We start from the raw sequence: 16,305 nt of genomic DNA on the forward strand, positions 1-16,305 counted from the left end.
TCTCTCTGATTGACCCCCCTTCCCTTGTAGATCCAGTATCTTCCCTAACCATGTGCTTTCCCAAAGCTGCAGCGGTGGCTGGCTGGCAGAGCACTGTGAGCAGGTGCTTGCAGCTGGCCTTGCCAGGACCTTTCCTCTGCCACATCATTTGTCTGTGATGTCACTTCTTAAAGACAGATGATGTAGCAAAAGAAAGACCCTGGTGGAGCCCACCACAAGCAGCTTGTTCATAGTGCTGCCTCTGCTGGCCAGCCATCATTGCTGCTTTAGGAGGGTCTGCAGCTAGGGAAGATGCTGGATCTACAAGCGGAGGGGTGGGGGTGTGGTGGAATGATCAATCAGAGTGGCTAGACCTGTGGGAGGAGGGGAGGGGACATGGATGCTGGCCCTATGGCAGGCTCCATCTCTAGCAGTGCTTGTCCAAGTTAAAAGCTCACCTCTTTGAGACTACTTATAAATCCAAGCTCTCTTCCTTGGGTTCTGCATCCCCAACCCCTCTATGTCATGTCTGACTGTGCAAGTTAGATTGTAAGCTCTTCCGCGCAGGGACTATTTAATGTCACAATGTACAGCACTGTGTATGCCCTTCAGCGCTATAGAAGTGTTAAATAGTAGTAGTGGAGGGAACTGAGGAAGCTGAGCAGGGACTGTTTACTGTATGTTAAAATGTACAGCGCTGTGTATAATAAATAGTAGTAGGAAGCTGGAGCCTGAGACAGGAAAAGGCAGAAAGGAATTTCAGGCCTTAGGATGACAGAATTCTACACATAACACTACAAAGAAGCTTGCTCTCTATTGAGGGTGCATAACATAACAGAGTTTAAACCCGATATACCTCTAGACAAGAGTATTTTATTATGTATTTATTAAAATTCTTATACCCTACCTATCTGTTAACAAAAACAATCAAGGTAATTACAAACTCCATTAAAATAATAAAAAATGAAAACCTAACTTCTCCCACTCACCAAATAAAATACAAAATAAGACCATAAATAACATAATCCCTTTTGAAACGCATGCATGCCCTAGTGTCCGTGCAGCATTTTATTTTCACCCAGTATGCAGCAGGATTCGCAGTGGCTATTGTAATGCATTACGGTTACTATGTTAGGTTATTGTTACAAGCTGTAAATATCATCCCTGGTCAAAGTCTGATAAAAATAAACAGTTACATTATTATTATTATTAATAGAGTGAGACCCAAGAGTGCCCTCTTCTGCAGGATGCGCGCTCCCACTAGCACGTGACCTGCCCTCTCCGCATCTTGGCCCTTTAAAGGTGAGGGTGCAAACGCCTCTTTCTCCTCCCCGTTTCCTAAAGCTTTGACGCATTCACCTTAGATACCAGCCAGCCAATTAAAATGGCGCAAAAGAACAGGCTAACCAATCCGAAATCGTTGCTACCTGTGAGTAATATTTTTAGCAGCTATGGGCGGAGGTCTTGGGGCGGGCGCAAGGTGCAAAGAGAATAGGCTTTTCCATATCCTTCCGCAGTAGCTGTGCACTTGTTTGTATACATTAGTAAATATATCTATTTTGAGGGATTTTTAAAAAAATTTGTTGTCTTAAAAAAATGCATTTTTGTATAGAGTAGTTATAAGCCAGGTATAATAGGTTTAAGGGAAATATTTTTTTTTGAGTGGGCGTGGGAAATGCAGATACCTCTAGCTAGTTTTTACGTTCGAGGCGGTCAGTGCAGATTAGAAGTCAAGTGTTGAATACGTCATTGCAGAATGACGCCGGCTCAACGTCGAGAGCAATAACTGAAAAAGATTATCCAAACCTATTTTTCTCTTAAACTAACAAAATAAAAATGCACTAGTTATTTAGTATATTTAGAAATATAAATAATTGTAACCAGCAAGTTGCGATTTTTTTTTTTCTTCTTTTGCAATGTCAGTTGATGAGCGACGGCTTCCCTTCCAATCGCTGTTAGGGTTGCACCATCCCTGACCAAACCGCTCGCGCCATTGGCCGATAGAATGTCGGCGGGCGGGCTTGTTCGCTGCAGTGACGTGTCCCTGTCGTCAACCCCTGCGTCAGGAGCCCGTCCTTGAAGGACGTCGCAAATGGGCCAATAGAAAGACGCGGCGGCGGGCGGGGAAAGCGCGAATTCTTCGGCCATTGGGCGAGCTGCTTCGCCGCCCGCCTTCCCCCTCCATCGGAGCAATGGCGGACGGGCTCTATAAATAGGACGCTTCTGACAGGAGTTGGAGCAGAAGTGTAAAGAGCTTTCCCCCCCGAGCTGCTAGTCGACGTGATCGGGGAGGGGGAAAAAAACCCCCCAACAACAAAACAGCAACAACAAAATAAAAGAAAATAAAGAAACCGTGTATCAATACCGAAGTTAAGAAAAAACAAGCGTTAAAAAAAGCGAAACAATAAAACTGGAATAAACCCTTCGTGAAGCTGAAAGTTTGTACCAAACGAAACAAAAATATTTATATATTGTACAGTCGTGACATATTTTTTTTTTTCTTTTTGTTTTATTTGCACTACTTCAAAAAAACTGCTGTGAATATCCCCATTTCTGTACCGAATCGAGTAAGTATTTGCGCTTCGAGGCGTCGTGCGTCGGGGCTGGTGCGGTTACAGTTGGGGCCGTAACTTCGGGCCGGAATGTTGGGGGGAGGGGGAAGCGCCGTACAGCGAGGGGGGGGGAGGGGAGGGGGCAGAAAATAATCTCGTAGTCGTTGTTTTCCCCCTAGGAATTACGATCGCTTGTAATTTTTTTAAAAATTTTTTATTTCTAACAAGATCGTGAGGTAACTTCGAGTTAACGCGTGTGCGGTTTTATCGAGGGGGGGTTACGAACGGCGATAAAAGCGCGGGGGGGCTTGTGTCCCCCCCCCCGGTCGAAGGCTTTATTTATGTCCTCATTTTGGCGCAGTTACCGAGGTTTACTTCATGACACTGGCTTTGTTGTTGTTTTTGTAAAAGCTTTTTTTTTTTTTTGGGGGGGGGGGTGTCGCGCGTGAGGTAAAGGCGCTTTTGAAAACGTGGGAGTTGAGGTGGGGGGGAGAGAGAGAGAAGCGATTGCATGCGCGCTGGCTTATTTGCGGGTTCGGTGGTGCATTTGGCAGAGGAGGAGCTGGTTGAGGCAGGAGGAGATACACACAGGCCCTTTTCGGGGGGGGGGGAGGAGAGGGAGGTTTCGCCTATTAATGGGGGGGGGGGGGGAAGAGGAGATCCTGGGGGGGAAGGGTTCGGGGGGGGGGCGGGGCCCAGCCCTTGGTTTTTATTTTTAGGGGTGCCCGTGTTGTTTTCTGCGTTTAAGCTGCTGCTTTGCCATTTCTGGCAGGGAACAGCTGTGTTGCTCCCTGGGTTTGTGAGCAGAAATTTAATGAGACCGAAAATGGGTTATTGTGTAACTGCGCTTGTCCCTATGAAAAGAATGTAAAAAAAAAAAAAGGGGGGTGTTTAAATGTATTTATAAAAATGGAAATGACCTTATTTTACGAGATTTCATAGGCCCCCCCCCCCTTTCTTTTTTTTTTTCATGACCATCTCGTGACGGCCCCAGTTTGTTTTGGACGCCCTTCTGTAGGCAGAGAGGCTTTTGGCAAGTGGCATTCTTTTCCCGTTATCGTTACACTATTTATGTAACTGTTGGGTTAATGTCGTTTGGGTTTTACTTTAACCACTCCTAAATCGTCGGCCTTTTGTCGGGGCAGAAATAAGCAGGCTGCTCCTTTTTTTTTTTGTGCATTAAATATTCCATTGCCCTTGATCTTAATCCCCACCCATTGCTGAACCAATCTAACGTTTAAAGGTCGTGTTAAGCAAGCTCCGAGACTGTCGCTTTCTACTGGGGAAGGGGAAAATGCGGCATTAAAACAAAATGGATTAGCTTGAAAAAAAAGGGATGCCGTTTTAAGCATTTTTCTTAACCCAGCTCTCCAAGGACATGTTTTGCACATTTAATGATCCTTTCTTTGGTGTGCTGTAACTTGAGATAAATTGGTGTTCACTTGTTAAGAGCATTTGAAGGGCGAAACACTATATTTTTAGATATTTTTATCATGTATCATGTTAATTTTTAGCAGAATCTTTTGAATGCATTATCATTTTTTGCTATAGTGAACATAGCCTTCTTACTGCACATTGTCCTTGCAGTGTTTTGTTTTGAAGTTCCTTATATATGCACCATTTTAGAAACAGACTATAATAAATTAGGTCTAGATGCTTTGTTTTCTTTTCCTTATCTGGTGTGTTCACTTTTGTTTTCTTAAAGGAACAAGAACACTCAAGGTGAAGGATAGACCCAACTAGGAACCAGCACTTTGAAATTTAGTTCCACTGTGTCATACTGAACGCTGTCTTTGAGTTGTTTTAACTACACAACTTCACAACATTGTGGCATTGCAGCTATGCAGCTTGAAATCCAAGTAGCACTCAATTTTATTATTTCATATTTGTACAATAAACTTCCTCGAAGACGAGTTAATATTTTTGGAGAAGAGTTGGAAAGACTTCTGAAGAAAAAATATGAAGGGCACTGGTATCCAGACAAGCCATATAAAGGATCAGGGTTTAGATGCATTCATATAGGGGAGAAAGTGGACCCTGTAATAGAAGAAGCAGCCAAAGAGAGCGGTTTGGATATTGATGATGTTCGTGGAAATCTGCCTCAGGACCTCAATGTTTGGATTGACCCATTTGAAGTTTCATATCAAATTGGTGAAAAGGGACAGGTGAAAGTGCTTTACGTGGATGATAACAATAATGAAAGTGGATATGAGTTGGATAAGGAGATCAAGAACAGCTTTAACCCAGAGGCTCAGGTGTTTATGCCAATCAGTGACCCAGCCTCTTCAGTGTCCAGTTCTCCATCACCTTCCTTTGGCAATTCTGCTTCTGTAAGCCCTACATTCATGCCCCGATCCTCTCAGCCTTTAACCTTCACCACTGCCACTTTTGCTGCCACTAAGTTTGGTTCAACCAAAATGAAGAATAGTGGCCGTAACAATAAGATTGCACGCGCCTCTCCAACCAACCTTGGCTTGAATGTGAATAACCTTTTGAAGCAGAAAACCATTTCCTCCTCTGTGCACTCTCTGTATGGGCTTGGCCTGGGTAACCAGCAGCAACAGCAGAAGACTTCTGCTCTTTCTCCAAATGCCAAGGAGTTCATTTTCCCTAACCTCCAAGGTCAAAGCAGTGGAAATGGAATATTTCCAGGTGACAGCCCTGTTAACCTCAATCCTCTCCAGTACAGCAATGCCTTTGATATGTTTGCAGCCTACGGTGGTCTCAATGAGAAATCATTCATGGATGGCTTGAATTTTAGCTTAAACAACATGCAGTATTCTAACCAGCAATTCCAGCCAGTCATGGCCAACTAAAGAAAAACTGTTCTCCTGCTCTAATGTATTGTACAAGTTAAAATGCACGAGCCCAAGGGTGTGTTTTGATCCCTTGAGAATTTTTTTTCCTAAAGCTTGTAGTAGGGAAACATTCAAGCTTGGTTACATAAACATGCATCATTTTTTTCTTTTGCCAGCCAAGCACAAAAGTTATTTTATACTTAATACATTTTAAAGTGTACTCTCAAATACGGCCTCTTACAGTATTTAAAAATTTAGCAAGAATGGCTGATTTTTTTTTTAAATTAGCACTAATAAAGTGGGTTTATTGGTCTTTTTCTAATTGTATAATTTAATTTAGTACAGAGTTTGTAAAATATCAGAGTATATATATTGTTTCTATGACATGGTATTGCATTTATATCTTTTTACTACTTCAGTGATCTGTGACAGCTGCAACAGCTTTGTTTTTTTACTGAAATTGTAAAATATCCATCTTTAAGACATCAGCTATTGTAAAAGAGAAAAAAAAATTGTGTACAGAATATTCCTTAGTGGTGAAATTAAAAATTTAGGAATATTTCCTTTTTCAAGAACACGAGAGTTGTATTTTCTGTTAAGAACTTAAAAAAGATTTTTGCTATATATTATGGAAAAATGTAATCGTAAATATTAATTTTGTACCTACATTGTGCAATACTTGATAAAAATGTTATAAAGTATTTTAAGTCAGTGTCTTACATGTTAAGATTTACTGAAATAGTTTATATTAAGTTTGTATTAAAATTTTTTAAAAATTATACAGTTGCTGTGGGTCTTTTGTTAGTCTTAGTGCTGTGTAGTGGTAATTTTTATTATCCTAAACCACATGGAATCAACAGTGCATCTTTCAGATTAAGCAGTAACTATAGACTCCTTTTACTAAGCTGCGCTAGCGGTTTTAGTGCACGCTAGACGCTAACACCAGCATTGAGCTGGCGTTAGTTCTTGGCACGTAGTGCGGGGTTAGCGCACAGGGCAATGCAGCATGTGCTAAAAACGTGCATCTTAGTAAAAGGAGCCCTATATTTCATTTGAACATCTGTCATAGAAGCACAGTTTTAATAATTGGTGCAATTGTGTTCTGAAATTGCACACTTTACATTTACCTAGCTCAGAGGTGGGGAACCTTTTATAATCAAAAGGCCATATCCCATTTAAGAGGGTGACTAAGGGCTTGTTTTACAAAGCCACACGGTAACAGCCCCGAAGCCCTTTAAATATGGGCTTCAGGACCGTTACCGCGCTGCAGCCGCTAGCGCAGCTGTGTAAAATAGGCCCTAAGTGTATACATTTAGTGCTTTTATAATTCATTTTTTGAAAGCAAAATTAACTGGGAGGAAGCGATATAATTAAGGGGCCCTTTTACTAAAATTTGCATGTGATAAATACTGTACATCCTTTTTTACATACCTATGGGCCGTGTGGCACTTAGCACATGCTAAGCTTTAGTGAAAGGGTCCCTAAATTAGTTTAAACAAAGGCAAGACTTCGAGTGAGTCTAGAAAACGTATACATTTTAAGTAGCCCATTAAATAACATGGGGAATTATATCAAAATAGATAAAAATAAAACACTATAATAAAAACTGCCAAAACTTGCAAACATGCATTACACAAAAATTAACAGGAATAAAAAAAACTTTGAAGGAAACTAAAGTCTTTCTTATTTGAAGTCTTACATAATTTCAGATTTTATATTCTGAGACATTTCATTCAATACAGAAATCACCTGAAAGGAAATAAAGACCCCAGATGTTGTTTATAGTGTACATTTTTATAGTTGGCTATTGTAATAAAGATGCATTATGTACCTGTGATAAATTAAAAATTGATTGGAAAATCAACAAATTTGATGAATCTTGTGTAATATATGGAAAACAATACAAACAAATTTAAAAGCAACACAAGCTTGTATGGGAAGCCAATGAAGCTTTTGATAATGATCAGAAATATGATCACATTTCTTAAGTCTGCATAAGTCAAAAGACCAAACTAGGACACTTACTAAAGCTTAGCTTGTGCTAATGGCTAAGAAACCCACTTTATAGGAGGGGGTGTTGAAAAGTTCTCAGCCCAACCAAAGGAAAACGTGGATATGGTTCAATCAATGATCTGAAACAATGTCAAAACAATTTTGTTTCTGCAAGTTGGCACTTAATGAAATAAGATAACATTCTCTTCAGCTGCAGTGGCAAAATAATGGTCAGAATTTAAGAAGTTGGTCAGGCTGAGAACTTTTAAGCACCCCGTTGTACCTTAACATTTGAGCTTTAGTAAAAGGACCCCTAAAGCACTCCATGTTGACAGCACACAAACCCAATGACAGAATACACATAAATACAATAAAAGATTTAAAAAAAAAAAAAATGAAAATACTCGCTGTGTGCAACAAAAAATGACCTATTAACTGAAAATTAAAAAGATCTATAGAAATACAGTTGGTATAATTGCAGTTTAATATAATTCATATATTGAATATACAGTATTATATATAGTAAAGCTTTAGCATTTTGCTGTTCTTAACATTATCAAATGAAGTCTCCTCCATTCCTTGTCTGCCTGATGGCCAACTGTATCTTTCATACCTCTTCCCCTGGTGATGGCAGATTTTAACAGTATCAAGCATGGAAACTTCATGCCCCTGTGCCACTGAAGGTCCTGCTATCCCACCCCATAATGCAATAGGAAGTGATGGGGTGGGCAGGATGAGGTGCTCTGGTGGTACAGGAACACGATGGCTCTGGCTGGGCATCTTTTTTCTTTGATATTTTCACATCAGCTGGTTTCTATATTATATCAGGTCACAATAGACTACATGTTCCCCACTACTGACTTAGCTGTTTCATCGCAGATCACATTTGGTCCCATCCTAATCCTTACTGCTCTAGTGCAGGAGATAAGTATTTTGCAAAAAGGAACTGAAAGAGCAGTGAAGGAATCTGGGCACTGTGCAGAAACTGGAGTTATGTGGTGCTACAAGAAAATTGAAATGATGTTTCAAGGCCAAAAAGCTTCTGTGGAAAGTATAGGGATTAAAAACTGGGTTGAGGATAGAGACAGAATGTGGGGTTAATGTGAGATTACATGGGGTTCCATTAGACAGTGGTTCCCAAACCTGTCCTGGAGGATCCCCAGGCCAGTCGGGTTTTCAAGATAGCCCTAATGATTATGCATGGAGTAGATCTGCATTCCTGGCATCTCCATTATATGCAAATCTCTGTCATGCATATTCATTAGGGCTATCTTGAAAACCCAACTGGCCTGGGGGTCCTCCAGGACAGGTTTGGGAACCACTGCATTAAGAGAAGAATATGTAGGGGAGAGGAGCTGATGGGAGAGTATGTGGGGTGTAATAGGCCGGAGGGGAGCATGGATAAGAGGGGATGAGGGATATGAAATTAGGGTATGAGAGTGCAGAAGAGTAGCCTTTGTTTTAACATGAGTCACTAAGGGCCCCTTTTACAAAGCTGCAGCAATAATCTCTGCTGTGGCAAATGTGAGGCAGCCTATAGAGTTGCATTTGTCGCATGGGACTTGCTACCCAGCTTTGTAGAAGGAGTCCTAAATGTACATAAGCAGCTAGGTTGATCAGATCATCAGAAGAGAACTGTCATTGGTGGGGGTTATTCCTCCCTCCCTTGCCCAGTGTGCTGCTCGCTTTGACAATGATTTTGATTCTCACATTGAGGTTTCTTTTTGACAAAGCGGCCCTTATTGGAAAAATAGTGAAGATCACTGGAGTAGGAACTAATAGAATAAGAACTGGAATAAACCCATTATGATTACTAAATATTTTTCACTTTATTCACCCACCTACAAAGAAATTTAAAATAATCTATTACCATTAGATTTTTTTTTTGTATTCTTTGTTAGCTTCAGTATGTATTATGAAATTATAATTTCAGGTGCATAGTGTGAATCTGGCTGATGCACATTTTGAATAAAATGGATCAGGATTAGTTTTGGGGACTATTAACAAGATTTTATAACAATGGGGCATTTTAAAGCAGCTTGTTAATGTTTTCTCTGTCCAAGTAATGTGCTTTAAAATACAATTCTTCTGTGGTTGTCAGTTCTTAAAAGGTGGTGTGAACAGCTGAGAACCTGTTTACTAATACATTTTAGCTATCACCATGTACCAGCTTCCCAGCTGCTGCAAACAGTCTCAACTTTGCTTATTGTAATAACCACATTGTCTTTCCTGTTTCATAAGAGTTTCATAAAGTTTGATTTATAATAGCAATATGATCCTTCTTGGAGACTCCTGCTCCTGGCTCACAGTAAAATGATCTGTTGTAATAAAGCACCTTCCCGGATTAACTGGATTCATGTTGGCAAGTAATTTTAATATTTAAGATGCCTTATCAGACAAACCAGCTTAAAAATAACATTGCCACTGCATATGTATTTCTGATTATTAACATGTTTTGCTTTTGCAGTGTTTCACCAGCACAGGGGAAAAAAAGGTTGAACATTTTTAGCACTAACAAATTCAGTGGGTTGAGTTAACTGCAATCCCTGGTGACATAAAGAACACAGCTGTTCTAGTGTTTCATCAAATCGTATTGGGCATTACTGCCTAAAGCTAACACTATTTTATGCGCTGAAGACATTTGCATTATACTTTGATAAACAAGATCTAGAGCAGAAAAAACAAATAACAAATCCCTGTGTAGAGAGAGACTGTAACATAGTGAGCTAATGTGCTAAAGTTTTACTTTTGAAAATCAGCGTTTTAAGGCCAGTTTATTTATATCTGCATTGAAATAAAGTACATACTCATGTCTTTTACTGGTGTACCTAGCCCTTTTTGCAAATACTTTTATCTTTTGCACTAGAGCAGTGAGGATTAGGATGGGACGAAATGTGAGTGCTTTGTATTGTGTTCTGCAAGACAATGCTTTTCAAAAGCTCAAAAATGGTTTTGAACCCTAAAAATTTGATATGCCTTTAAACTCGATCTATACTGTAAACTGAAAAAACAAAACAAAAAAAACAGACTTTTTGTGGCGTATCTTCAACTGGACTTGGCCGATTCTTATGAAATTTAGTGCATCGTGTCCTGAATGAAGTTGATGTAAGTATTTCAATGAAGGGTTGCTATGGGATATGTGTAGAAGCAGACAGTAATTTGTAAACAGTCTTTATCAAAATAGTTTTCACTGCAGAAGACCAAATTCTGATAAAGAACTTGGTACTTGCTTAAAGGTAAACAAAGAAAACCTGCAGATAAGCGGACAAGATGCAGGCTATGTTTATTAAAAATTGAAAGCAGTTAGTTACCACCTTATAACAAACCAAGGGACCTGACACGGTTCGTGTTTCGGTTAACACGCCTTCATCAGGGGTCCTGACAAATGGAAATAGAGATAGCTAAGGATATGCATGAACAGATATATAAACACTTAAATACTTGAAAGGTGGTGTGCATGAAGACAAATACAAAGCGGTGAAACTCAGAATGATTGCCTGTATGTGCCTTCAACAACACTGAAACGTGAGATTAATGCCAAATGCCTACTACTGAGCTGCCTGACCTTTAGCCAGTCAGTCATGGTCTCGATCACAATCTTGAAACTTGAATTTACAGATCTGTTCATCGGTCCTGAGGTTAAGATCAATAATGCATACTACCGGATGCAGGATCTGTTGCATGTTGGGAGACTATCTTCCAACAGGACAATGCCTCAGCGCATCGTGCAAAGGACACCGTAGAAGTGCTACATTGGGAGATCCCAGACTTCATTGGTCTAGACCTCTGGCCTGTGAATTCACCAGACCTAACCCAGTTGACTACTGGATCTGGGGGCCGATACAGGAACGCGTCTACCAGACAACGATATCTGATGCTAGAGTCCTTAAACAGTGCTTCATCTCTGGCTTGAGCTGAAGCAGAGCATCATTGACAAGTCCATAGATCAGGGTGTGCCTTCATGCAAAGGGAGTGCTCTTCGAACATCTGCTTAATTGAAGCATTGCTTTCTGACTTTACATTTTTCTGCAAAATGATAAGTCATAAAACTTTTTGCTGTGTTTTTATTCAGTTCACAATTCATTTTCACAAGGTTGTGTGGTGTGGTGGGAAATTTTACATATACTTAATTCAGGCCACTATTAAATTTCATAGGAATTGGCTGAGTTCTGTAGAACAGTGGTTCCCAACCCTGTCCTGGAGGACCACCAGGTCAGTCAGACTTTCAGGATATCCCTAATGAATATGCATAGATCAGATTTGCTTGCATGCCTGGCACCTCCATTATATGCAGATCTCTTTCATGCATATTCATTAGGGTTATCCTGAAAGCCTGACTGGCCTGGTGGTCCTCCAGGACAGGGTTTGGGACCACTGCTGTAGAAGATATGATAAAAACCATTTTGGTGTGGTTTTTTTGTTTTTATTCACAGTGTAGAAAGCTTCAGCTTCACAGAACCGTATAAAACACTCTTGCTCAGTATGTATGATTACTGTATGATAAGTGCATTAAAAGTGAATGAATTTTTAAAAATTAGTTGACAATATGGGTAATTAGAAGTCTCAGGGTTTTAAAGATTCTCTCGAGAGTTTTCTTGTTGCTATGACCATTCTGTTTCCTTCAATGCTAGGAAAAAAGTCACTTAACCTTTTAAATCTACAGTATTTCTCTAAATATTTTTCAAAAGCTAGGGCTTTTCGCTTTAATAGTGAATGGATGATCATGAGATTTTCTCATTTTCTCCTGCCCTCACTATACCATGTTTAACTTGGAGCGACAATCTAAACAGCTCAGATGTGGAGTCCCATTCTTCGTTAAAATGAGTTGCTAATTAAGGTGACATTACTATATAGTAGATGGCAGATTGGAGAGATTGGTCTTTATATGCCTGTGTCTGAATTCAAGAAAGCCTGGGATAGGCACATGGTATCAGAGGAAGAGATAATGGTTACCGCGGATGGGTAGATTGGATGGGTCCTTTGGCCTTTATCTGCCATCATGTTTCTATGTTTTATTTTTCTGCCACATGATTTGAAGGTACTAAGGCAGGGATGTCAAAGTCCCTCCTCGAGGGCCGCAATCCAGTCAGGTTTTCCCCAAAGAATATGCATGAAATCTATTAGCAAACAATGAAAGCAGTACATGCAAATAGATCTCATGCATATGCATATTCATTGGGGAAATCCTGAAAACCCGACTGGATTGCGGCCCTCAAGGAGGGACTTTGACATCCCTGTACTAAGGGCTCAGCGCTTGTGAACATGAGATGTTCCTGCATGCTAAGCCCATTTCTATCATGTCCCCAAAACATAGCTCTTCTTTTTTGCAGGTGCCGTGCTAATTTTTCCTTTGTGAGTGGGATTTGCCAAAAAATTAATACAGAATGCGTCCTACTTAGGAGTGCTAAGAGCCTGAGTCCTTAGATGTTACTTAAAAAAATTGGTGCTGACAAATGCAGCGCTAAGCACAATTCTAGAAAGGGGGCCCATTATAGAATTACGCTTAGCACCACCTAAGCATTCTAATATTTAGGACTACCCTATTTATGCCAGAGCTTTCTTGGCCTAAATGTTTGTACCTAATGGCTCCTAACTCAAAAACATGCCCATGATCTGCCCCCTAACCACATCCACTTTTACTAGGTGTCTAACTGTTGTAGAATCATGCCTACCAAGTTTGGTGCCTTTCAATTAATGTCAATTAAGAGATGTTGAGTGCCGATTTAGCCTATTAAGTTAGGCACCTAACTAGACACATTTTAAAGAATTTAGGGGTAAGTGCTCCGGCATTAACTCAGCATTAGCACTTCAAAATCACTGAGCTCTGGAACAACCTTACCTCCCCTCTTCGGAACTTGAGCTCTCTCCAAGTTTTCCGCAAACATCTGAAAACCTGGCTTTTCTCCAAAAATGTAAGTCTCCCTCCAACTTAGGAATCAAGGAAACTCTTATATCTTGGCATCCCAAGTCCTCTAAATTTTCTTCACACTTCTACCTCTAACCCTCTGTTTTAGTTCCTTCCTATTTCTCCTACTGTAAACCGCGTCGAGCTCTACGAACGTGGAGATGATGCGGTATACAAACCTAAGGATTAGATTAGATTAGATTAGCCAGCTAGTATGCACCAGTGTGAATGTGCTAGCTGGTTAATACTTCCATTACTATGATATGCCCCCTTCCAAAAACGTTTTTTGAAAAAAATATTGCTTAATCAGTGCACACGGACTGGCAAATTACTTCAAAATGCATCAGTGAGTTTTGCGGTAAATGTTTTTTAGCATGTTAAGCATGCATTAGTAGTGAGTAATGTGGTTAATAAAATGGCCCTTAAGTATTTGTAGTCAGAAACAGTCATCTGAGAGTGTTTTTTAAAAATACAGTTTTCATGCCTTTTATAAAGTTATAAAGGATGTGTGGGAGCCATTTACAAAGTATTGTACCAATTAGATGACATTTTATTTTATTTTTTTCCCTTAAATTTACAAGTTTGATTGTGAGGGGGGAGGGGAGGGTAAATTTATTGTTACATATTGTATAAGGTATTGATTATATGATAAGAAAGGGTGGGAGATAAGAGCATATTATTTGTACCATTGATGATTATTAAGTGTTATATTTATTGTTAATTTGTTTGGATATATTGTTACACTTATTGTAAATTTGAAAATGAATAAAGATGAAAAAAAAAAAGTTATCAAACTACCAAGTAAACTATTCAGAAAGAAAAAAGAAACAGATCTCGGACTTCTACTTTTACAAGGGAGAAACCCCCCTCTCCCCCTCAATGTTGCACAATCATCTGTGAAAGACACAATTTCAACTCCACTATTGGCAAAACCCTTCTGGTATTTGTATTATCAGAAAAGGCAAAACACATCACTGGTCAGCATTCATGCTGAAATGTTTTTAGCTATAAGGGCTCATTTTTTTCAGATGTTACACTCTTGGTTTGATGGTTCAGGATGATCTTAATTATCTTACCACTTTCATGTTTATATACACGCTTAGTAATGTTATTGTACACGAGTGTGATCTTTGAAATGCAGTTTATTTTTCTGTGCCTTGTTATATTCTTAAAAATTTCAATAAAAATACCTTGACTTAAAAAAAACAAAAACCTCCCCCCCAAAACCTCCCTTGAAACTCAACATATAGTGTACAATAATCTTTCAAATCATAAACCATAAATATCTTCTTTATAAAGAAATAAGGTTTAAATGTATTTATCTTAGAAATTCTTGAAGCCATTGATCACTTTGCTATAGTAGACTTTCTCTTTGCAAAAAATAGATGCTGTCCACCATGGATCCAATTCTACACCATCCCCAGAGTTAATGAGCAATCCAAATTACAACATTCCCAATTTCAAATATTTATAAAGTTATGTCATAAGTGTGGGTACAGCATGAACATATAATCCAAATTGCTCAATATGAATTGGGTAGCCGGAGCAATAGAAGGACATCAGTGCTATGCTTGAGTTCAAACAGATTTAGGACTGGAAACACAGAATTCTTGCTTTTATCTAAAATGACAGTTCTTTAATGACGCCACTATTGCAGCAGCTCTTAAACTGTATTATACTTCAAAAAGTGGCTTGTGTAAGACTTAAAAGGGTCACTGAATGAAGCATTGGGAAGAAACTAGGCAGGCAAGGTGCATTGTAGCATCTGAAAATGAGCTTTGCGTTTTATCACATTTAAAAATTCTTAAAGTTAGATCATAGTAACATAGTAGATGATGGCAGACAAAGACCTGAATGGTCCATCCAGTCTGCCCAACCTGATTCAACAAAAAAAAAAAAAATAATTTTTTTTTTCTTCTAAGCTATTTCTAGGCAAGAATCCAAAGCTCTTCCAGGTATTGTGCTTAGGTTCCAACCACTGAAATCTCTGTCAAAGCTCACTCCAGCCCATCTACACCATCCCAGCCATTGAATCCCTCCCCAGCCCATCCTCAACCAAAGGGCCATATACAGACACAGACTGCAAGTCTGCCCAATATGCAACTCAGAACGTGTAGATTTTAAGATTCTTGTTGCTTCCCTCTGCTCCCAGCTGACAAAAGGGCCAACTGTCCTTCCAGTGTTCCCTCTAAGGTACAGCATGCACAACCACACATTGTTCTTAATGTGGCCATGCGTCATTCCTGAATCTGCTACAGAAGTATAGGAGTCTATGCCACTGGAAATAACTGCTCAGTGAAATCAAATGAAGCTTTAACCCTGTTCTTAAGTATGAGTCATACTTAAGTCGGATGTCTGTAACTTGGGGACTGCCTGTACTTATTTTATATCTGGGGCAATGGGGGATTAAGGCCCCCCCTTTTATCAAGCTGCGTTAGGGTTTGTTTGGTTTTTTTTTTTAAATTACAGGTCGCTGCAGTAAAAGCTCTGATGCTCATAGGCATTCTGTGAGTGTCGGGGCTTTAACCGCAGTGACCCATGATAAAAAAAAACCCTAATGCAGTTTGATAAAAGGGCGGCCTAAGTGGCTTGCTAGGGTCATAAGGAGAAACACTGGGATTCAATCCCATAACCTCAGTGTGCTGAGCCAGCAATTCACCTACTAGGCAACTCCACCTCCTCGTGTGGAGTGCCACGCTCTTTAGTAAAATCTCCAACTGCTTGATGGCACTAGAAACAGAGAATAAAAAATAGTTTTGTTTTTAGGGAGAGTAGGCGTCATTGCAGCAATATGACTAGTCAGGGATCCTTAGAGTCTGAGGCTTGTGCAGATGAGGATAGAGCTTAGGCATTGGTGGAATGAGGCATTATGACATCACATTCTGAGCTCTAGAATGTTGCTACTAAGGATTTTAAAGTGTTTGAGGCTTGTGGAGATGAGGACGGAGCTTAGGCATTGGTGGAATGAGGCATTATGACATCACAATCTAAGGATTTTAAAGGGTTTGAGGCTTGTGCAGATGAGGACAGAGCTTGCAGGAATGGGGCAGGAACAGGAAAAGAACTCGCGGGGACGGGA

General features: G+C 39.8%; 1 protein-coding gene across 1 annotated transcript; it reads left to right on the forward strand.

The window, feature by feature from the left end:
- Window positions 1-2,205: 2,205 nt before the first annotated feature.
- Window positions 2,206-6,108, forward strand: TOB1 (transducer of ERBB2, 1). The gene is made up of 2 exons (XM_033961711.1): window positions 2,206-2,546; window positions 4,237-6,108. Exon 2 carries the CDS (start codon window positions 4,373-4,375, stop codon window positions 5,345-5,347), a length of 975 nt encoding a protein of 324 aa, XP_033817602.1. The 5' UTR covers window positions 2,206-2,546; window positions 4,237-4,372; the 3' UTR covers window positions 5,348-6,108.
- The last annotated feature ends 10,197 nt before the right edge of the window (window positions 6,109-16,305 follow it).

This window comes from Geotrypetes seraphini, chromosome 10, assembly GCF_902459505.1.
Source record: "Geotrypetes seraphini chromosome 10, aGeoSer1.1, whole genome shotgun sequence".
NCBI classification, from domain to species: Eukaryota; Metazoa; Chordata; class Amphibia; order Gymnophiona; family Dermophiidae; genus Geotrypetes; species Geotrypetes seraphini.